General features: G+C 33.4%; 1 protein-coding gene across 1 annotated transcript; it reads right to left on the minus strand.

Annotated features, from left to right (window-relative positions):
- Positions 1–1,065: 1,065 nt before the first annotated feature.
- Positions 1,066–19,946, minus strand: LOC142351452 (uncharacterized). Its single transcript, XM_075403466.1, has 6 exons — positions 19,753–19,946; positions 19,166–19,539; positions 16,259–16,414; positions 6,016–6,146; positions 2,735–2,975; positions 1,066–1,815 (listed from the first exon to the last, which is right to left on the minus strand). Exons 1-6 carry the CDS (start codon positions 19,805–19,807, stop codon positions 1,540–1,542), a joined length of 1,233 nt encoding a protein of 410 aa, XP_075259581.1. The 5' UTR covers positions 19,808–19,946; the 3' UTR covers positions 1,066–1,539.
- Positions 19,947–24,019: the final 4,073 nt, after the last annotated feature.

A 24,019-nucleotide genomic window follows, 5' to 3' on the forward strand; every position in this document is an offset into this window, starting at 1 on the left:
AATTATTTGAAAGGTTAAAACAAAATTATTGAAACCAAAAACCGTGAAGTAACCTTTTTATCAAAACGTGAAATATGTTTTCTCGCACTTGAGAGTGGACGAATATCAAAAACTGACAAAAACTTTAGGAAGCCTTAAAAAAATTGCAGATTTTATTTAAAAAAATGCTAAAATTCGAGACACCAAAACGTTAAAAACCATTCCATTGTTACTGAAAACTATGCAGTGCTCTATTAACAAACCTCAAAGAAGATTGATTGTTCTTGAAGGTTGAAAAATTGAAAAAATGACTAAAATATTCAAAAACCTGAAAAAAATCGAACTTTGTCGAAAATTGCAAAAAAATTTGTGATGTTCAAAAGTTGAAACCTATTCCATGGCAACTAAAAATTTTTCAGTAAATTATTATTGACCCCTGATGAGGTTTTCTTGCCCCTGGGACTCAAACAACTTGAATAATGACAATAAATGTCAAAAATTATGAAAAAAATTGCAAGTTTTTTCAAAAAATGCTACAATTCAAGATGGCAAAATGTTGAAAACCAATCGATTACCACTAGAAACCATGCAGTAATCTATCATCAAACCCTTTATCAAACCCTAGAGGAGGTTTCTTGACACCTAAGTCTAAAAAACTCAAAATATGAAAAAAAATTTTTTGAAAAAGTTGAAAAAAATTGCAAAAATTGATATCTTTTTGCGTGTTTATGTTTGTAGTACCAAAACGTATAGCTCATAAAACTTTCATAACACGCAAATTTTTTTTCGCAAAAGGCTTTCATCAACTTTTAAAAGCTTTAACCTAAGACAAACCAAAACAAAAAATCACAAAAAAACATGAAAAATTGCACCATTTTGAGCCCAAAAACTCCTAAAATTGACCTTTTAACATTAAATTAAGGCCATCTCAGCAGCTGCACCACTATAAGCACTTGAAGGACTACTAAAGCGCACATTGGGCCTCTAATGAAACTTAATGCCCGCTGGGCTTTACCTGTTTATCCCGTTTTGAAAGATCAAAGTCATTGAAAAATGTGTGAACACATCTTAAAAGAAAACACAGCGCACCAATACTATTCAAATTCTTTGAATTCTAAAAAGACAGAGCACCAATACAATCCAATTCTTAGATTATAAAAAAGACAGCGCCCCAATACAATTCAAATTCTTCGAAATTGATTTCTGCTGATCTTTATAGTTACTACAAAGTTTACAATTGAAACATCTATCTGCTTAAATTATGAAAAAAGAGTTCACTTTTTTCTAATCTTTAAAAGCTACAGTTTCTGCTGGCGGTGGTTTGGTAAATAACTGCAGTCATTCATATTATTCCAAACAAGTGATACGATAGATACATCGAGTGATTTTGAACCGCTCCGAAACGGTACTCAAATAGTCAAAATGCATCCTGGCATCCGTTAAGTACAGCGCTTACCGATATTAAATCTAAACTATTTGTTTTGTTATTTTAACGTACTCGAGTTTTATTATCAAAATAATAATTATTATTATTAATCCAGTTCTATAATGAATTCTACTTCATAGTTGAGTTAATATAGCCCCATTGACCGCCTCCATCGATTCATGCCAATTGGGCAATTCCAGCATTCTCTCCAACCACCCGGCCAAGTTAGCAGGCAACCCTTGGTTACCCGGTATGTGTTGACTCCGGATGAAATAACCACAGGTGTATAGGAGAGAGAGGTCACGTGCAATCAGTACATCTGCCAGGCTGACTTCGTTTGAAGAGGATGAGGCTGTGGATCCGAAGAATCTTCTGACTGTTAGAGTCTCGCTCAAAGCTCGCAAAATATCCTGAAATAAATTAATGTTTTTCCCCGTAATATAGGATTGTGAAATGGTCGGAAAACCCAATATGGACCCAAATTCGACCAAAAGTATAATGAAAATTGAATAGACGCGTACTTAAGTGTTATTGTTTGGAGTATGGTAGGCAGAACTTGCAAGAAATGATCAGATTTTGATCATAGTTTTGACTCTGGATCCGATCCTAGTTTTTTGAAGATGAAATTTTGTGAAAAGTTTGCAAGTACTGTGAATACGCTTTTGAATTCATTGTTCAGATATAGTTGTTTTGTGAGATTTGAAATTTCTAATGAAACTTTCTGATTTTTTTCTCAAGAAAATTTTGAATTCTTACCAATATTCAAATGCCAGCACTTCATATTAGTGTCGAATTGCTGGTTCTAACTTTGCTATCAACATATGATCAACAAAAGATTAAAAATCGATTCAAGAACATAAATTTCATATTCAATTGTTATTGGAAAAAACTACTAAATTAGACGTATTAGACAAATATTTTTTCTAAATGGTACTAAAATTGGCTCAAATCAAATGGAAGTTAGTTGAAATACTATGGTAGTTTTGTTATCAAATTTTCTCCTCCATTGGGTCTTCTGACAAGAGCCAAATGAAGCCGTTCGCCAAAAATCGAATCTTAAAAATCGCCTTGATAAATTTTAATGCTATATCTAATTCTTTAACTGAAACCAAATATAAGATGTCGATTACAGTCTTTCCATTTTTACCCAGTTTTTGCAGAAACTAAGAGATTTCGATTATTTTTCCCGGGAAATCTTCAGAGATACTGGTCAGAAACAAATTTTTCCATAACTTTTTTTTGGTAGAATTCCAAAATAATGCGTAAATATCATAAATTTGTATAGTTGCACCTCTTTCGAAGTGGTCAAAGCCATGAAGGGAAACTAACGTTAATTTGTGCCGTAATTTGGGAAATTGACAAATTTGAAACTGATTTCGGTGACCGATTGTACGTGTAGAAATCGTTGTCAAATGGCCGAGGCATAATGTTGTTCACGTATGACGTCACTAAAGGCCACAGAGTCGTGTGTTCGTAGTCTATCAATGCGTCTATTCTGGCTCTTCTTGAACTCTCATTCGGGTAGAGACTGTCCAGTTGATCTCTGGATGCATATTTGGACACTAGATATCTGGAAAATAATTTCACATAGTTTTGGGCTGTGAAACTACTTTTTAGGCAAGAAGAGGCTTGTTGATTTTTTTATTCGAGTCTTTTGGTTAAAATTTTTGCTAAACTTTCCAAATTTCAGACCTTTGAAATCAAAAATTGCTCCAATTAAGTTTTTTCATCAAACTTTGCTCAAATATGCGGGCAATGGAGACCTAACATCTGCTGTCATTGTCTTAGAAAACTGCAGCAAAAGGTAGGTACAGCTCTTTTTCCTACAGGAGTCTTCTGGAATTAAAATTTTTCTGTTTTTCGAAAAGTTAACGATAATTATAAAGAATACATAAATTGGTTTAATGAAATATTTCATTTCCTAATTGATCATTTTTTGAAAACGCAAGGAACAGTTAATTGTTTTTGTCGGAAGCGCAGCTATGTTGGGGCTAGATTTGCTCTCATCATGGATCATTACAATCACTAATTATGGGAAATATATTGGGGTGCGGTCTTCTTCAAAACATTTTCAGATTTTTTCGGGATTTCATGTTTATTATTGACTAATTGATATCCGAATGTTTTCAAATCAAATAATGACAGATCCAGTTAACAAAATAATGAGGCCAAATGAATATAAATTATGTCTTCAAAGAAAAGCTTTTAGGGCTTTGACGATGTGTTTTGGTACATTTTTATTGACTTCTTTTCATTTGCCTTCGTTCATCAATTTTTGCTGCTTCAGCACTTCGTTTGATTAATCAAAATTGCAATTTGGCCTATGCAATGCTCTCAGTTGTTATCTAATGCCTCGTAGGTCTTTCAATATATTTGATGAAAAAAGATTTTAGTCAAGTTTTGAAGTTTGCCAATTTTTAAAAATATTCTTACCGTCCACCTGCAGATTAGTCTCCTTATATAAAGGGCAAAATATAATCTAATTGAAATAAGAAAAAACGATTCATTCTGGTTTTATTTTCAACTAACGTGTTCATGGCTAACTTACTACGAAATTTTATAAAAAGTTTTTCTATTTTGCTTATTTGCCTTTATTTGAAATTGAACCTTGTTCCCTTTTCAAATTATCACATTAAAGATAGTACCATTTGGTTTTGTAAGAATGTGTAGAAGGACATTCAGAAAGAGTTCGGAATTAAGGTTACAGTTTTAACGGCAGCGAAAACTTTCTCTCGCAAATTTTAATAGATATCTTGTTTGGCTTCTAACTGTCGTTATTTTGATGTCTTAAGGCATATTTTTGACAATTAGATGACCCAATTGCTTCTATGGATGTTTGAATGAATCTATTCATTTATTACTGTTTTTAGCTAACGGTTTCATGACTTTCAATTAATAAAAAAAATTTGTAGTTCCCAATTTTGTCCTCATTTTCATGAATAAGTTTTTAAAATCTCATTATTGACAAATTTCATCAACGTTCTGGTGCCCCAAAAAATTTGCGCTAATGATTATGTTTTGATTGACGTCCTTAAGGATTAAACGTGTTGTCTATTGTTGTCTTAGAAGTGGTTTGTTTGTTGTCGTTTTTTCAAAAAAAAACTTTTTCAAAAAGAAGAAATATTAAAAATAAAAGGAGACACAAGTGATAGTGACAAGAATCAATTGCTTTCCTAAAACAGGGAGTTATAAACTAACCTCCTCAGTGAGCCGAGATGATAAGTTTTTGTTTTATTTAAATTAGTTTTTTTCAAAAAAAAGAAACATACCTTTCAAGTTTGTCCTTTTTTGCTTTTTTTGTCGAGTCTCGTTGTTGTCAGGTCCGAATCTTATCTAATGAAATACAGGCTAGCTTGTTATGTTCAGATTTTATCTGAATCAATTTCTTTTTGTTAGCTGTTTTTTTTTAATATGGACATCGAATTTCGGTCGTAGTTAATTCTTGCTATTATATAATTTTTGTGTTTGTCTTGTCCAGTACTCTCATAAATGGCAGGTCTCATCTGTCCTCTAATCCAGTTTTAACTAAGTTGTAACTTAGTTGTTTGTTGAACGATGTGTAAATTTTTAAAAAAATTTCAGTCTATTCCTCATTTGTTAGACAATCAAATTAAAATAAGGATGAGCGGGGTCGGAACATTTTGTGCAAACGCACATTAGTGAGCACTCTTGTTTTGGTTAATTGGTTCCCAGGTTTAGGTGGGCGACCCTAGACAGCTCGGATCAGACCATTTCCCAGACTTTGCCCTCTTGTCAGATCATCGTGCGACCCAAAGACCGCTGATCAGACCGTAGTGCGACTCAAGAAATTGTGCGACCATAGTGCGACCCAAAAAACCTCTGATCAGACTATCGTGCGACCCAAATATTTCGACTCTGGTTCGAACCAAAATTTTGTGCGACTTTAGTGAGACCAACGCTCCCTCTGATCAGCTGATCAGACCATTTCTGAATGCATGTTATAATCCGTTCTTATTTGTTTAAATTATTCAATTCAAACCTATGTACTATTCAATTTAAAATTTAACAATTTAGTATATCTTGTTAAAGTTAGGACAAAACTAATTGATAAAAATATAAACAAAAAGTCATTTTGAAGTGCCTGCAACTTTACTTTTGAGTCATCAAAAAAAGTGATAAAAAACTGCAGTCAAATAGATATTGTCAGTTAATGCTCTGTGGCCAGATTTTGGGGCAACTTATGCCCAGACTTTGCTCTCTGATCAGTCCGTAGTGCGACCATTGTCCAGACCATCGTGCGACGCAAGCGTTTCCCAGACCATGTATTTTTAGTCGCACCACGCCACCAGTGTGCGACCCAAATGGTCTGATCAGAGCAGTCTAGGGTCGCGCACCTAAACCTAGGTTATACCAATTTTTGATCGTCACCCTCAGCAGTTTAGAAGACGGCCAAAATACATATACTCGACCATTTTGGTGGTTGATTCAGTTAATAATATTTGCAAGAGGAGCGCCGATAAACTTAAAAATCTCCTACTTGAACATATATTTAAATCACAACATTTTTCGACACGTCCTATAAACGGAGTATGTTGGGAGGGTTTAAGCCTCGACCAGTGCTTCCATAATTGAAGCAGTGCACTACCTACTTGATGATAGATCTGGCATGTGAGAGAGTGAACGTGGACCCCTCTCCACCCTCCACATCTCCGTCTATTATCACTGGCAGCTCCTGCCCCAATGGACTCACTCTCATTAACTCACTAACACTGGAACTACTCTGGAACACACATACATATCTGATTACTGCTCGTCAATAATTTTACAATAAAGGCAAATTTCTGCCAATATTCTTAATTAAGTTGACATCACGTTAAATAATGTAAATTTTTTTGCACGCAAAAGTACTTTTGAGGATTTCTATTGTTTGGAAAATTTTACAATACAACAAATTTGCAGCAGACCGCAACAATTTTGAGGTCCGCGTTAAAGATCAGACCCACCCAGACAGTATTCAGCCATGGCCACACTCTTCCAGACTATATTCAGCCATGACCTGACATTAGCTCGTTTTCGAAAAATTGGCTCGTTTTTGGCTCATTATCAACGCAGCACTCGCTTTTGTCTCTCTTTTTTTAATAGCGACCCTCATCTTCTCAGCCGGCTATTATTGCGCTCCTATTTTTTTGCAATTCAAAGAATTTGAATTGTATTGGGGCTCTGTCTTTTTTTTTAAGATCTGTTCACACATTTTCATGATTTTTGAAGTCAAATTGGAGTAGTGATTTTGTTCACGCCGAAACATTAAATGGAGCGAAAAAGCGAGTGGCTTTGCGGCGAGAATTTTTTTCGCTCTAATTTTAAAGTAGAGTGAGAAAACGGTGTTTGAACAAAAATTCGGTTTCTCGGTAGTGGTTTTTTGTTCACATGCGGCAATTTCACTCTGATTTTTACAGTTTTTTCAATTTTTTGGATAGGATTTTTTTCAAAATGTTTTTCCCAATCCATTCAAAGCTCATTCCAGGCCTAGTTTTTTGTGTGAAATAAATTTTCATTTCTCGCTAGTGGTTTTTTTGTTCAAATGAGGCATTTTGACATTGATTTTCTGTTTTTTTCTTCTTTTTTTGATCTGGTTTTTAAAAAAAATGGTTTTCTCAATTCACTCATAGTCCATTCTAGGTCTAGTTTTTCTGTTTAGTCAATGAAAATTCTTTGAATTGCAAGTCAGGACTTGTCCTGCTATGTTTTTAAGATCTGTTCACACATTTTCTTGGTTTTTGAAGTCAAATTGGAGTAGTGATTTTGGTCACGCCGAAACAGGAAATGGAGCGAAAATGCGAGTGGTTTTGCGGCGTGAAATTTTTTCGCTCTAATTGTAAGGTAGAGTGAGAAAACGGTGTTTGAACAAAAATTCGGTTTCTCGGTAGTGGTTTTTTGTTCACATGAATTTCACTCTGATTTTTACTGTTTTTTCGATTTTTTGGACCGGATTTTTTTCTAAATGGTTTTCCCAATTTTTTCACAGCTCATTCGAGACCTAGATTTTTGTTTGAAGTAAATTTTCATTTCTCGCTAGTGGTTTTTTTGTTCACATGCGGCATTTTGACATTGATTTTCCGTTTTTTCTTAATTTTTTGTTCTGATTTTTTTTTATAAAAATGGTTTTTTCAATTCACTCATAGTCCATTCTAGGTCTAGTTTTTCTGTTTAGTCAAAGAAAATTCTTTGAATTGTACGTCAGGACTTGTCCCGCTATGTTTTTTTTTACAACGCAAATAATTTGAATTGTATTGGGGCGCTGTCTTTTTCTTAAGATCTGTTCACACATTTTCATGATTTTTGAAGTCAAATTGGAGTAGTGATTTTGGTCACGCCGAAACAGGAAATGGAGCGAAAATGCGAGTGGTTTTGCGGCGAGAATTTTTTTCGCTCTAATTGTAAGGTAGAGTGAGAAAACGGTGTTTGAACAAAATTTCGTTTTCTCGGTAGTGGTTTTTTGTTCACATGCGGCAATTTCACTTTGAATTTTATTGTTTTTTTCGATTTTTTGGATGGGATTTTTTTCTAAATGGTTTTTCAAATCCATTCATAGTCCATTCTAGGTCTAGTTTTATGTTTAGTCAATGAAAATTCTTTGAATTGTACGTCAGGACTTGTCCTGCTATGTTTTTTTACTTCGTCAAACTTTTTTTTCGCTTTACCATTTTTCCGCTTTTTCGACATTTGCGTGAAATCTTTTTGACTTCTGTAGGCTAGTTTCTCTCTTCTCTCATTCTGCAAAATGTGAATTTGAACATCAGTTGCTCAGCAAAGCAATTCAAAATAAACAGAGTCAGTATAAAAAATTGAAGTCAGAAATAGAAACGGGATAAACCCATAAAGCCCAATTTTAGATGCCCGCTATTTGAACTTCGTTCCTATAAGTCTTAGTTACCACCTCTTATGCATATTGGTGTTGATTGTAGCCCCTCTAGCCTCTCACTCTATGAAACAGAAGTATGTTCAACTACGAAATGCCATCAAAATAAATCGGACTTAAAAAAATTTTTTGAACAAATTCTTTTTTTTTTCAATATCTTCTATTCGCTCAATCCCAATCATGCTTATTGGAATCAACGGCGGCTATTTTCCGGCAATCTGCCGGGTATGTTTTAAATTGTGCTTGTTTCTATTAGGTTTCTCGACCATGTAATAAGAAGCTAAGTTTTGGTGGCAACATTTTGATAGATAGTAATCATAGGAGTTATCAAAAAATCTACTAAGCAAGATTAGATTTTGAATCAAATGCGTAATCTCAGAAAAATGGTTAAATTTCTTTATTCCCGTTATGTGCTCTCAAGACAGATCTGGATGTTAATTTCGCAAGAATCTAGAAGATAATCTTCTGAGATCTTGCGAGAAAACATTTTGATCAAAAATGTCAAAATTTTGTTGAAAGAATATTCAAAATTAATATTTTTTGTAAAATTTACATCGAAAAGGCATCGTAAGGAAGCCGAATGAAAGCATAAAAACAATGAAGATTCCGAAAACCTAATAAAAAGTCATACTAGCCAACTGGCCACTTTATCGATAATCTATTGTACATATACATCACGCTATTTATTTGAAAAGACCGATAACTTTGTTATCATAAACAAAAATATGTGCAAACAAAATCAAACTATTTTGTCACACTAACAATTCTTCTCAAAAGTAACCCTCTCAAACATGGCATTCTCGCTACCTGTGGCAATTTTGCCAGTAGTTCCGATACATAGCTCTCTTATTTAAAGCGTTTTGTTACTTTTGAGTGCTGAAATCTGCCTTTGTTGATGTAATCTACGAAATAAAATAGATAACGCACATTTTTTTCCAATTTTTATCTTAACGAAAAAGCAGAACATTCAAGAAATGACTGTTCTTTAATTCAGACCAGAACTTTATAAAATTTTCAGGGAATAGTGAACAATAATATATGGAGGCTTCTAAAAGGACAGAACTCAACGAAATAACAGCCGTTTGCTATCTAGCAAATGTCAAATTGCTTGATTGACAGTAAATTTTTTCAACAGATGCCAATTATGCTAGGCTGGGAATTCCATTACTTTATTATCAAACTAAATAAATTTCATTTGAACTGACATTACGTTGAATAATGAATAATTTTTCTGCAAAACTTTGAAAGTAATTAAAAAGTTTTACAAAAAGCCAATTTTCAAGTAGACTGGAAAAAATTGGTCACAATTATAAGTATTTATAAAAGTTATCAAAATCAAAGTAACAATGTTAAGTTTCTTTAATAACAACATAATACTTAAAAATACTTACTTATTCAATTCGATGAAATGAGATGCTAATGTGTTATGAATTTGCGATTATATCATTTGATCTCAAAAGTCAAGATTTTGATGAAAGCTTATGAAAGGTTAGAATATTTCTTTCAACATACGAAAACGATTCTTGGGGAAACCGAACAAAAAAAGCCTAAAAACAATAGAGATTCCATAAACTTTTTACAACAACTGCAAAAGACACTTAGCCATTTTATAGACAAAATTCTTGCATACATACCAGCAGACACTTTACTTGAATGGCTGATCATAAAAATTCGTTAATTGTAATAAATATCAATATATTTATTTACATCAATAGCTCGTCTCAAGAAGAATCTTATTAAAATTTTGACCAACATCTTTTTTACTATATCTCACAGAATAAGGAATGCTAATTTATTAGAAATCCAGAAACGAGGGATCTCAACTATATAACACTCTTTTGATTTCTAGAAATATCTTTATTCTAGATTGATCGTAAATTTCTTCTAACTGGAACCAAGGATGATTGGTAGGGGAATTTCAAATGTTCTTGCTGATTTTCTTTGACATAGAAAGCTGGTAGGTATAGCCAGATGAGAGTAGCCAGATGAGGTAGTCTCGGTTTTTGTAATTCAAAGAAATTGGACTGTGTTACTGCTTTGTATTTTTTTGTAATTTTGAGCTTCCAAAACGAAATGAACAGTTACCGCCATGTAGGTGTGTAGTAGCATTGGAGTCTTTCCGATGCTTATTTTAGTTTTATAAAGTGCCAATTGAGCTGACATTGGCAGTTTAATTGAGCTGACCTGTAATTAACAGTAAAATGTCTCTTTTTGAAGTATTTGAGTCCAAAATTGTGCAGTTTACATTTTTTCAGAGTTTTGACGATTTTTAATGGGACTCAAAATGACATGATTTACTGTTCAAATAAGTATTGTGCAAACTCCATTTTTAAAAATTTCAGAGTTTATTTTTTGAGGTACATGTAAAGAAAAAGTAGACCTAAAGTCAAAACATTTGATGGAATTTTGCGATTTGCTTTGAGTTTTTTGAAACCTCAGTCATTTTAAGTTTCCAGTTTTTTGTGGGACAACTCAATTATCATAAATGCTATGGGGTTATTAATGTATGTATTAAAGCAGCACAAAATCTGTTTTCTAAGATTTTGGTTTAAGAACATTAAGTTTTCATCAAGAATATTTTTAACTTTTTCTTTGTTGTTTCTGTCATTTTCTCTCTTTTGCATGGGTAGCCAAGTTTTTGTTATTTTTTTTCAATATCTTCTATTCGCTCAATCATGCTTATTGGAATCAACGGCGGCTATTTTCCGGCAATCTGCCGGGTATGTTTTAAATTGTGCTTGTTTTTATTAGGTTTCTCGACCATGTAATAAGAAGCTAAGTTTTGGTGGCAACATTTTGATAGAAAGTAATCATTAGAGTTATCAAAAAATCTACTAAGCAAGATTAGATTTTGGTGTCAAATGCATAATCTCTGAAAAATGGTTAAATATATTTATTCCGGTTATGTGTTTCCAAGACAAATCCGGATATTAATTTCTCAAGAATCTAGAAGATAATCTTTTGAAATCTTGTGAGAAAACTTATTGATCACAATGTCAAAATTTTGTTGCATTATTATTCAAGATTAGTATATTTTTTGTAAAACTTACATCCGAAAAGGCATCTGAAGGAAGCCGAATAAAAGCATAAAAATAATGAAGATTCCAAAAACCTTTAAAAAGTCATAATAGGCACCTGGCCATTTTATCGATAATCTTTTACACATATACATCACGCTATTTATTTGAAAAGACCGATAACTTAGTTATCATAAACAAGAATAAGTGCAAACAAAATCAAATTACTTTGTCACACTAACAATTCTTCTCAAAAGTAACCCTCTCAAACATTCTCACTACCTGTGGCAATTTTGCCAGTAGTTCCGATACATAGCTCTCTTATTTAAAGCGTTTTGTTACTTTTGAGTGCTGAAATCTGCCTTTGTTGATGTTATTTACAAAATAAAATACACAACGCACAATTTCTCCAATTTTTATCTTAACGAAAAAGCAGAACATTTAAGAAATGATTGCTCTTTAATTCAGACCAGAACTTCACAAAAATTTCAGTGAATAGTGAACAATAATATATGGAGGCTTCTAAAAGGACAGAACTCAACGAAATAACAACCGTTTGCTATCTAGCAAATGTCAAATTGCTTGATTGACAGTAAATTTTTTCAACAGATGCCAATTATGCTAGGCTGGGAATTCCATTACTTTATTATCAAACTAAATAAATTTCCTTTGAACTGACATTACGTTGAATAATGAATAATTTTACTGCAAAACTTTGAAAGTAATTAAAAAGTTTTACAAAAGCCAATTTTCAAGTAGACTGGAAAAAATTGGTCACATTTATAAGTATTTATAAAAGTTATCAAAATCAAGGTAACAATGTTAAATTTCTTTAATAACAACATAATACTTAAAAATACTTACTTATTCAATTCGATGAAATGAGATGCTAATCTTTTATGAATTTGCGAGTATATCATTTGATCTCAAAAGTCAAGATTTTGATGAAAGCTTATGAAAGGTTAGAATATTTCTTTCAACATACGAAAACGATTCTTAGGGAAACCGAACAAAAAAAGCCTAAAAACAATAGAGATTCCATAAACTTTTTACAACAACTATAAAAGACACTTAGCCATTTTATAGACAAACTTCTTGCATACTTACCAGCAGACACTTTACTTGAATGGCTGATCATAAACATTCGTTAATTGTAATAAATATCAATATAAATTTTTACATCAATAGCTCGTCTCAAGAAGAATCTTATTAAAATTTTGACCAACATCTTTTTTACTATATCTCACAGAATATGTTCTTGCTGATTTTCGTTGACATAAAAAGCTGGTAGGTATAGCCAGATGAGAGTAGCCAGATGAGGTAGTCTCGGTTTTTGCAATTCAAGAAATTGGACTGTGTTACTGCTTTGTATTTTTGTGTAATTTTGAGCTTCCAGAACGAAATAAACAGTTACCGCCATGTAGGTGTGTAGTAGCATTGGAGTCTTTCCTATGCTTACTTTAGTTTTATAAAGTGCCAATTGAGCTGATATTGGCAGTTCAATTGAGCTGACCTGTAATTAACAAGAAAATGTCTCTTTTTGAAGTATTTGAGTCCAAAAGTTTATTTATTCCTGTTATGTGCTCTCAAGGCAGATCTGGATGTTAATTTCGCAAGAATCTAGAAGATAATCTGCTGAGATCTTGCGAGAAAACATTTTGATCAAAAATTGTCAAAATTTTGTTGAAAGAATTTTCAAAACTACTATTTTTTGTAAAATTTACATCGAAAAGGCATCGTTAGGAAGCCGAATGAAAGCATAAAAACAATGAAGATTCCAAAAACCTTAAAAAAGTCATAATCGGCACCTGGTCACTTTATAGATAATCTTTTACACATACACATCACGCTATCTAATTGAAAAGACCGATAACTTAGTTATCATAAACAAAAATAAGTGCAAACGAAATCAAAATATTTTGTCACACTAGCAATTCATCTCAAAAGTAACCCTCTCAAAAGTAACCCTCTCAAGCATTCGCGCTACCTGGGGCAATTTTGCCAGTAGTTCCGATACAAAGCTATCTTATTTAAAGCGTTTTGTTACTTTTGAGTGCTGAAATCTGCCTTTGTTGATGTAATCTACGAAATAAAATAGATAACGCACATTTTTTTCCAATTTTTATCTTAACGAAAAAGCAGAACGTTTAAGAAATGATTGTTCTTTAATTCAGACCAGAACTTCACAAAAATTTCATCGTTAATTGTAATAAATATCAATATAATTATTTACATCAATAGCTCGTCTCAAAAAGAATCTGATTAAAATTTTGACCAACATCTTTTTTACTATATCTCACAGAATAAGGAATGGTAATTTATTAGAAATCCAGAAACGAGGGATCTCAGCTATATAACTTTCTTTTGATTTCTAGAAATATCTTTATTCTAGATTGATCGTAAATTTTTTCTAACTGGAACCAATGATGATTGGTAGGGGAATTTCAAATGTTCTTGCTGATTTTCTTTGACATAAAAAGCTGGTAGGTATAGCCAGATGAGAGTAGCCAGATGAGGTAGTCTCGGTTTTTGCAATTCAAGAAATTGGACTGTGTTACTGCTTTGTATTTTTGTGTAATTTTGAGCTTCCAGAACGAAATAAACAGTTACCGCCATGTAGGTGTGTAGTAGCATTGGAGTCTTTCCCATGCTTACTTTAGTTTTATAAAGTGCCAATTGAGCTGATATTGGCAGTTCAATTGAGCTGACCTGTAATTAACAAGAAAATGTCTCTTTTTGAAGTATTTGAGTCCAAAAGTGTGCAGTTTACCTTTTTTCAGAGTTTTGACGATTTTTACTGGGACTTAAAATGACGTGATTTACTGTTCAAATAAGTATTGTGCAAACTCCATTTAAAAAAATTTCAAAGTTTATTTTTTGAGGTACATGTAAAGAAAGAGTAGACCTAAAGTCAAAACATTTGATGGAATTTTGCGATTTGCTTCGAGTTTTTTGAAACCTCAGTCATTTTAAGTTTCCAGTTTTTTGTGGGACAACTCAATTAATATAAATGCTATGGGGTTATTAATGTATGTATTAAAGCAGCACAAAATCTGTTTTTTAAGATTTTGGTTTCAAGAACATTAAGTTTTCATCAAGAATATTTTTTAACTTTTTCTTTGTTGTTTCTGTCATTTTCTCTCTTTTGCATGGCTAGCCAAGTTTTTGTTAACCAGCAATTCAAATTGCTAGAGACTTTTCCAGAACTACATAATTTTAAAAAGCCTAATTTTTAATAAATTAGTAAATTGGACAAATTTTTACTGATTCCTGCAGTTTTTCTTTTGTTTTACAAATTTTCTATGCGATTTTGACACATTAGTTTCAGTTACTAATTTTTTCAGGGTTCCACAAGTCTAATTTTCATCTATTTTGGTTGTCTAACTGCGTTGATTGCAAAAAAAATAAGTAGAAGCGAAAACAAGGTAAGGAAATACAAAGTAACAAAGTTGTAAGATGAAATCGATACGAGAAATTTATTATGCCGGCTTTCCATCTTTCCCACGTGTTGTGATGAATCAACCAAGTTTATGTACAAGTTTTCCAATGTTTATTATTTTCATTAATGAAAAATTTTGTTCCAATAAAACTTATATTTTGCGGAAAAGATGCAGACTAATGAAACAATTTTAAAACATTTTTTTAATCCTGTTATGAAAATGGGCATCAATTGATCAAAGGTTGATATGCAAGTACCAAATTGTTGAAATCAAAATTAGTTGTTTTTTATATTTGTTGTATCGAACCGGAAGGTCACAGCCGGCTTATAAATGAAAAAATTTTTGCAGTTTTGAAGCTGATTTTTGTTTCAAGATTTGTAATATATTCATCAAAAAGAAGGCCAAAATGAAGTTAATTATCGACGCAAACTAACACATCTCTTATTCTATGTAAATAGTTTAGGCGCTTAGATGTCAAACTAAAGGAACTCAAAACCTTCACTGACATTGTTTTAATCGACGCTTTTTCGACTTTAATATTTTTCACAGAATTTGGTTTATCTTCTCATCAGGATCAAAAGGAGTTTTGTGATTGCTACCAGTGATTTTATAATCTTGAATTGCATCGAGGCAAATATTTTATAAATGAAAAACATGTCGATAAAAACGATCTAAATTCAATGTTACAACCAAAAATAATTGATTGGAAATTAAATTCATAAAGATAAATTAAGCTACGGATGTTCTATTTAATGGGCCCAGTAAAAATGCTGTTTTTGATCTTTGCTTTGTGTAAAATTGAATATAACGACCCAAAAAAATAAAAGCCCTAATTAAATCAAACCCAAGAAGTTGCTTGAAATTAGCTGGTATTGATTCCCATGACACTAATTGGCTTTCAAACAACAGTAGAAATACTGTTACAAAAACTTAGAAAAGACCAAATGAAATCATTTGCATTTGTGAAACATTTTTTTTCTTTTTGTGTTTATCCGGTTTAATTTTCTGATTTCGGCTTTCGCCAATGAATCTTAGATGGTCTTAACATGCAACTGCAGTTTAAGAGCACTTATAGCAGAAGGATTGAAAAATTAAACTAGCCTAGTCAAATCAAACAGATTTCAAACAAATTGTCTAAAACTCTGCAAAATTGGTCAGAGCGAACCAAATTTTCGTTTGAAGATGTAAAGAAATTGGAGCGCAAAAAAACTGGCTAAGAAGATGAGCACGTACATTAGAAAATTGTGCTTCAATTTCTTCAAATATAACTGAAGGGCACAATTTTTTGCAGTTCGTGTTTTTTAACGATTGTTTCTAGCTTTTCGACTCATTGTTTCAATATTTGCTGCGAGGTGAATGTTGGAATTCCATGCATTGTATTAGGCGAGCCCCCTGCTGTATGTATTTTACCAATTAACTATTTTATTGACAATTTTGCTAGTAAATCCAACTGAGCCAACTTTCCTAAAATAACTTTTTTAAAAAATTTTCTTTTTGTCAAAATTATGTGACTAACATTTAGGTTGATGTCGATGTAGTGAATGTTGAGTCTGAGCCATCTGGCAACTAGTAGAACCACAGCACAATCGGCACTAGATCTGTTCTGATACAACCACACGACTCTCTTGTTCTTCCTTCTCCTTGGGTCACCAATACTCATAGCCATTGAGCTCTGTTGGGAAACTTGGGGTTAAACGAGACATAATTCAATGCGGTAATCAATTTCGCAACTCGAGTTGAATAAAAAAGTTAAGTTTGTAAGATCTCGCAAGAACCTCGCAAAAAGAATTAATCTTTGTAAGATCTTACAAGACAGAGTAATGCTTGCAAGGTCTTGCAAGAGAGAGTTATTCTTGCATGATCTTGCAACAAAGAGTTAATCTTGAAAGATCTTGCAAGGTTATTGCAAAAAATTTATTCTTATAAGATCTTACAAGACAGAGTAATGCTTGCAAGATCTTACAAGGCAGAGTTAACCTTGTAAAATTTTTGTGAGAATCATGCAAGATTAACTTATTTTGGAAGAATGTTGCCATTAAGATAAGAAAAAATCAAAAATGCTAAAAAGAGGAACTAATGGCACCTGGTAACACCATCCCGTAGAAAAAGAAATTTAGCTCATATAAAACTAAAACCCCATTTCAGTAGACAGTTGCCTTTAAAATTTCAGACCTACGATAAAAATTTCTTCCAACTAAATAGCGTTGACAAAATTAGAAACTCCAAAACGTTCCTCAACGAATAAATGTTTTTCTTTTGATGATTAATTTTATTATTCTTTAGATCCAATTCTTAATCTTGCCGGCAATTTTGTCACATCTTAAGATAGGACCTAGGAGATCGCTTTTTCGGTATATAAGTTCCTACAACGTAGGATAGGTCACTTTCGGATCCCTTCGGGCGCTTTTTACTTAGTGTTCTAGGGTATATTTTCAAAAATGACTCTGCAAGATCGTGAAAGGAAATGTTAATCTATTAAAAATCTTGTATGAAAAAAAAATCTTGTAAGAATCTTGTAAGAAAAAGTTAATTTTGCAACAGTCTTGTTAGATTTAACAACGTCTTGCAAAATTTTTTCCATATCTTAATTTGATAAGATTAGCTTACGTTTTCGACTCGAAAACACACTATATGATTTTTAATTTTTTTTGAGTGTGTATAACTCCGATGTTTATTCGCGTTTTTAAACGGAAAAACGGAAAAAATCTTTATTCTTTCGTTCAAATTCTATTTTCTCTAGATTTGTTTCGGGAAAGTGATCTAACTTGGAACGGAAACATGCATTTTGGTTTTGCATTTAATCATTGATTTCAGCTATATTTTGACAACTCTGATCCGTACTCTGCAAAAACTTCGTGTTCTCAGATCAAATCCGAGTTCTTATGAGCAATTTGAGTGCGAATTGGCAAAAAATCTTTACTTTTTTTAAATTAATTATTTGGAGAAGAATCTTGACTATGGTTCCGTTGCACTCTGATGCATAATGTTGTGACTTTGAAATATTGAATGTTTTTGATTTGCTTTTGTACTGCTTCAGCAATAGACCGAAAGAAATGTTTATTTTTTCTTTCAATTTCCAGGTTTTCTCTAGATTTGTTTCAGAAAGGGACCTGAATTAGTCCCAAGTTTTGTATAGATGATACACTGTAGTACCAAAAAGCTACGTACACCAAGAAAATTTTTAAAAAGCTGTACAAAATTCAAATATTACAACATTTTGAGTTCAAATCAGTTCTCTAATAACGGGAAGTTACGCTTTTACTTTTTCTAAAATATGGTAGAAAGTTGATGAAGTTTTAGGGCAAAATTTGTAGAAATTCTGAGTCAAGGTTTGGACCATTTTTCTTCCAATTTTTCCTAAATTTCTCTCGGTTTTTGTAATGCTTGCTTCACAATTGCCCATAAATTTTCGATTGGATTCAGATCGGGACTTTTTGCCCACCATTCCAGTACCTCCCACTCTTCTTCTTTGAAGAATTTGTTGATAATTTTTGTTTTATGCACAGGAGCGTCATCTTATCAAAAATAAGGTTTTGAAAAAGCTGTTCTTTTTGTAATTTTTCTACGATACCAAGCGAACTAGGCCCTTTAGCTTGTTTGATCATCTAGCAAACAGTGTCCGCTCATCTGATGTTTTGTACCCACGAGATGAGTGATTGCTTGTGCCAAATCAAAATGTTGCCAAGAAATCTCATTCAAATCTCCGAACAGCTCGAACATTTCCTTCGCTAGGGACACCCTGAGCCTGTTACACTTTTCCTGTAGTTTGTATGCATAATGTGTTGATACTGCTACGTTGATTTTATGCTGGAATCCTCTTGTTTTCTGACTATCAAAATTGGACATTTCCAATTGCAACAGCGTGGCAAACAGTAAATTATCAAAACAGCTTAACCTTATTTCTGTGTAAGCGGAGAAAATGAGAATGAAAAGGCGATTAAAGCTTAAAATTCTCGCCTTTCTTCACGCCTTCGCGACAAACAAACGTTGTGAGCAGAAGTAACGCTTAAAGCCCACAAATTGTGCTGTACGTAGCTTTTTGGTACTAGAGTGTAATTTACGAAAGAGCATTCCACAAAATGCAAAGATAGAAATCTGTTATCCAGTGTGGCGCCTTTTTTGGTGGCTCTGCCTTTCAATTTAACAACAACTTCATCACAACTGTATATGGCTTCTATAAACTACGGCCTAAAAAAGTTTGTTTTCTAAATCAAATTCTTAATTCTAATTCTTCTAATTTTTACAAGGAAAATTTTGCCTTTCACCGTTTTCATCCTTTAAAATATTTGGTGAAAAATATTTAATATCACAGTACTTCAAGGTGACTAAGTTCTCGCATTATTGTACGGTAAAACCTCGACACGGACTTCAGCTCCTCGCCTTCATGCTTTTAAAATTTAAAGTTGTCTTAAAAGCTTCTCACCGCTTGATCATTTTTCATCTCCTGTAATCTCAAATCTGCCTGAATGTCTTTTTCAATCTCAGCCGCTTTCTCCGCAATTCTTTCCTTTCCCAACCCAGGCAGAGGTTGCTTTCCACTCAAATCTCTGGCACTGCCCCCAATCTCCACCCCAGCATTTTGCCCAACTGGTACATCTGCCCCATAAGCAGCGTGGACAGGTTGAGTTTCGAATACCCCGGGGAGGGTCCCGCCTAGGGTTTCAAGGTTCCTTTGGGATTTGCTGCCACCGCTTCGGTTGCTGGAGGCGTTTGATCTTCTGGTGTAGAGTTTGGTCGGGGGCCCAGCATTGATGGGTTCAAAGTGGCGCCATGGTTTCTCATCACGAGGACTGAAGGCTGGAAAAATTAAAAAAGTTGTTGAACAAATTCTTAAGTTGATATAATTCATGAATTTACCAATATACCTTAATGAGAAACAAGCTAAAACGTGGTAAATCGCGGTCTTAACATGACACATGCTAAGAAAATATGACGATTTGGAAGTCCACTAGGAAGTCAAATTTTCTTTTCTCTTGGAAAACAAACATTTTATAAAATCTGCGTACAAACCTTGTGTGTAGTTTGTACGATATGAGGTCTCATAAACGTCTCTATGTTTTATCATTTCTGCTCTGTTCTACATAAAAAACAATAGCATGTAGTTGTACTAATCACTTTAACCAGCGCGCTTTCTATTCAAAACTAAAAGCAGTTGAAAATAGCAATTGTATAAAGCTATTTATTTGATCAAAATTAGACTTGTTCAGTTTGTGTAGAGAACAGCAGAGAGGCTAACGAATAGATTACCTGCGGCTGATTGGCAGTCACGTATTGTTACAACGTCAAATATTGATAATGCAAAACTAACTTCAGATCTGACTACACAGAATGCATATGCACTTTTTTGTAGCACTTTTTATCAATTGTAGCAGTTTGCGAATGAACGAAAAATTTTTTAGCAACAAAATGCAAGAGTTGCAATAAGCGGTTTTGAGAATTGCGGTTTTAGCGTGGACAGCGTAAAATTTCAATGCTAAAAATTTCACTTTCTATTAAAATTCATCGTTAAAGTTTCCGGAAATCAAGAAGATTTGTAAGAGTTTTGGTTTCTATATGGGGTTAAAAACTGTTGTTTCAACCGATAACAACTGCACTTTTTTGTTTACTCCCGATTGCCCGGTTTTATTTGAATTGGAGGCGCTGCAATTTTTTTGTAAGAGTTAACTCAAAGGAATTTTTATCGTGTAAGATCTAATAAGACGGAAGTTTTATCGTGTAAGATCTAATAACATGGACGTGTTATCGTGTAAGATCTATTAGGATGAAATTTTTATCGTGTAAAATCTAATAAGATGGAAGTTTTATCGCGTAAGATCTAATAAGATGGAATTTTTATCGTGTAAGATCTAATAAGACGGAAGTTTTATCGTGTAAGATCTAATAACATGGACGTGTTATCGTGTAAGATCTATTAGGATGAAATTTTTATCGTGTAAAATCTAATAAGATGGAAGTTTTATCGCGTAAGATCTAATGAGATGGAAGTCTTATCGTTTAAGATCTAATAAGATGAAATTTTTATCGTTTAAGATCTAATAAGATGGACGTTCTGATAAGATGGTTACTTCAAACTTAGGTCATGTAAGATCCAATAAATTCCCTGATAAGATCTTGTAAGGGGATGCATCTTCTTATCAGTTCTTCTTATCTGATAAAAATTCCAGATTTACGGGGGTTGCTTTGAAAGCAGTGAAAAATGACCACTAAAAATTGTATATCTTTCAAAATCTTCATTCACTGAAATGACTGCACAAAATTTTCCTTGTATTCACAGTTAAGGCATGCAGTCATTTCAGTGGTATTCAAAAACAACTCTTTTCATCGCTCTTAACCGAGTTTTATACGTAACTGTAAAAAGGTTATTATGCTGGTGATTTTTATGATTGCGATGCGAATGACGTCAACGTCTCAGAGATTGGAGTTTGCGTCGTGTTTCTAATTTTACTTAGGTTATTGTTAGATTTCACTACTAATATTGGGAGTTCGTGTCGTGATTGACATCCTGAGTTTCTTATCTCACCTTTGAAAAGTGAATGGCAAAGATTAATTTTGCAACTGACATTTAGCAGTAAAATTAGGAGAATGAGAATGATATTTAAACATTACTGCTAAATAAGAAAATAAGATGATCATGAGTCGATCATGCACAACGACAAAAAATTCAATTTGTTTACGGTATGAACAACAGTTTCTTGTCTAGTAAATGAACAACATAAGATAAAGTCAGGTTATTGAACTAAGTTAATTTAAAGAAGAAAATGAACCAAATACTTCAATGAATTGATGAAGATGAACCGGATACGGCAATGAATTTTGATCCCAAAGTTCAGTTCCTATGATATTTAACCTCATTATGAGAAAATGATAATATTAATAATAAATAGAATGAAATTAGAAAAGCAGTACTTATTCACCGGTTAAATAATAATTTAATATTTATTCATTAAATAAACATATTATTTGTTTCTTCAATAATCGATTTTTAATCCGAGTCATCATCTTCGCATCACTCTGCTTCATACAAAGTCATCTCACGTTCCATTGGTATACTTAGGTGGGGATCTTACGTCCATCTTTTGTTTGGGTTACGAGGTGAACTTGTAAGATCTTGTAAACTAACACTACATTCAAGCTGCACATGCCTATGAATGTCATGTTAGCTTCTGGGATATCTCCGGAGTATCCTTGAGTTGTTTGACAGTTCTCGACGACGGTTTGGGTTTTCTTGCTTTGCGATTTCAAATGAGATTTCTTCTTTTGGTGTTTGCTCCTGCTATTCAATAAGGATTCTGAATCGGAAGTGTCGCTGACTTGTACCGCTCTTTTGTTTTTTGTAAGATAGGTGTCAGTTGCGGTGCAGATGGCGTTGAAGCAGTAGGTTGGGACAGAGGCGCTGCATTTGCTTGTTCAGGGCTGAAATTTGAAATTTGCGTCAAATCAGGCAGATCTTTAAATGCTTCGTCGTACTTAGGATTATATTTGGGATACGCATTTTTAAGGCTCGCGCGATGTTGCATGTGGTATACAATGCTTATGTCGTCTGCTTACTTTTTGGATCTCTTGACCTTTTTGCTTCCAACATTTTTTCTCTGCAGATCTTTCTTTTGGCTTTTGATCTTCTCCTCTAATGTCTTTTCGTATATTTCTGTTGATCGTCTGTCTGTATACACCTAATTGATTTGGTCGCTCATATCTGGTACCAAATTTTGCTAATTTAGAATTTCTGACCCTAACTTCCGCTTTGTTTGGTTTTTTTTGAATGATTTTTGTGGCAGGGCTAACTTTGCCTACAGTTCTGCCGGGAGCTAAAACTAGGCAGAGTCCATTGAGAACAAGTTTTTGGCGTCCAGTAGCATTAATCATGCCGGCTATTTTCACCTGTACCTTTCTTTCTGTTCTCGGAATGGGCTGTGAAAATCCCTCCGACCACATCAGCAGGCTTTCGTCATCTTGCTTCTTCTCTTTTTGCGCATGTGTTTTGCTTTTTGCAGCGCAAATGAACTTTTCCACCTTTAGATTGCTGCACATGCCTGTGTCCGCCCATTGTAGTTCCGAGAGATATGAGCGATCGAGAATTGTATCTTCGTCTAAATATTTTTTAGTTATTTTGTTGTTACTAAGATTTATACTGTCTGGTTTATTTGTTGTATTAGATGCTGTTGTGTTACATTGTCTACCAAAATGTCCCTCAAATGGTGTTAAGTTTGTTTTTTTTTGGTTACTCTTATTTTTGTATAATTGCATGTTCTTCTTAGTGCGCTTTCAACCATGATAATTTTTTTAATAGTTTGATTAAGATGTTCAAAAAGTTTGATTGCGCTGTGATTGTTTGCAGTTGAGTAAATTGGTTCAATATTGTTTTACTTGCAAAATTTTTCAAACTTTCGCCTGTTAAATCCCTAGCCTAATCTAGTCTAATGGATTTTGGGACTGCGCAATTATACATATATATATATATATATATATATATATATATATATATATAAATGAAAAATTGAATAACATTTGGGCTGGATGCGCTATTTACAGTTTCTGTTGAGAGGTGTTTAGAATATCTATCATTGCCTACTAAAAAATTTTGTTCTCTGTCTTTTTTGTTTAGAATAGGGCCACCAAAGTGCACATGTATTTTTTCGTTCGGTTCAGTACATTTAATTGGTGGTGATCAATTCATAGGCCGAGTCACTGGTTTTCTTTCTTACCTATATCAGTGCACTCTTTACATTCGCTAATTTTCGCTAGTATATCGCGATGAATGTGGGGCCACCATGTATTCTGAGCTAGTGATGGCATCTCAAAACTGCCCGGGTGAGTAGAATGATTGTCTTGGAGCACTGCATCCTTGAATGCCTTAGGAACGGAAATCTTTTTGTCCAAGCGAAGCCAGCTGTTCTTGACACTCATAACGCTCAGTGTGAATGAAAGTAAGGGCTAATTTATTTTAAGAGTTTCATTGTTACGCAGCACACAGTCCCTGACTTTTTTAATGTCGCATCTTTCCTTGTCAGTATTGCCAGTAGTTTTTTGCTTTAAAATTTGTTAATTATTTCAGACAAACGTTGATCCTCCTCATTGTCAAGTGTATTGGTTGAAGTATTGGTATCATTTGTTGACGTATTGTTTGTACCAAGGGACGTATTGATGGGTGAGTTTACGAAGAAGGTAAGTCTAGGCATTTTCAGTGATAACGTCTTCAAAATAAATTTTTTGTATTCTTTTGAGAGAAATTTATGGGCAAAAAAGGAAGTACTTTTGAGTGCTTGGTATTTTTAGTTAG

Source organism: Convolutriloba macropyga, chromosome 13 (assembly GCF_964194025.1).
Source record: "Convolutriloba macropyga chromosome 13, txConMacr16.3, whole genome shotgun sequence".
Classification (NCBI taxonomy): Eukaryota; Metazoa; Xenacoelomorpha; order Acoela; family Convolutidae; genus Convolutriloba; species Convolutriloba macropyga.

What these genes read in the sequence shown, in the direction of transcription:
- LOC142351452 (XM_075403466.1), bottom strand. Translation starts at nt 19,807, where the DNA reads ATGATAAAACATAGAGACGTTTATGAGACCTCATATCGTACAAACTAC. An exon ending in AGATGAAAAATGATCAAGCG is followed by an intron (nt 16,415 to 19,165) that starts GTGAGAAGCTTT and finishes GTTTCCCAACAG; the next exon opens with AGCTCAATGGCTATGAGTAT. An exon ending in AAATTACGGCACAAATTAAC is followed by an intron (nt 1,816 to 2,734) that starts GTTAGTTTCCCT and finishes AATTTATTTCAG; the next exon opens with GATATTTTGCGAGCTTTGAG.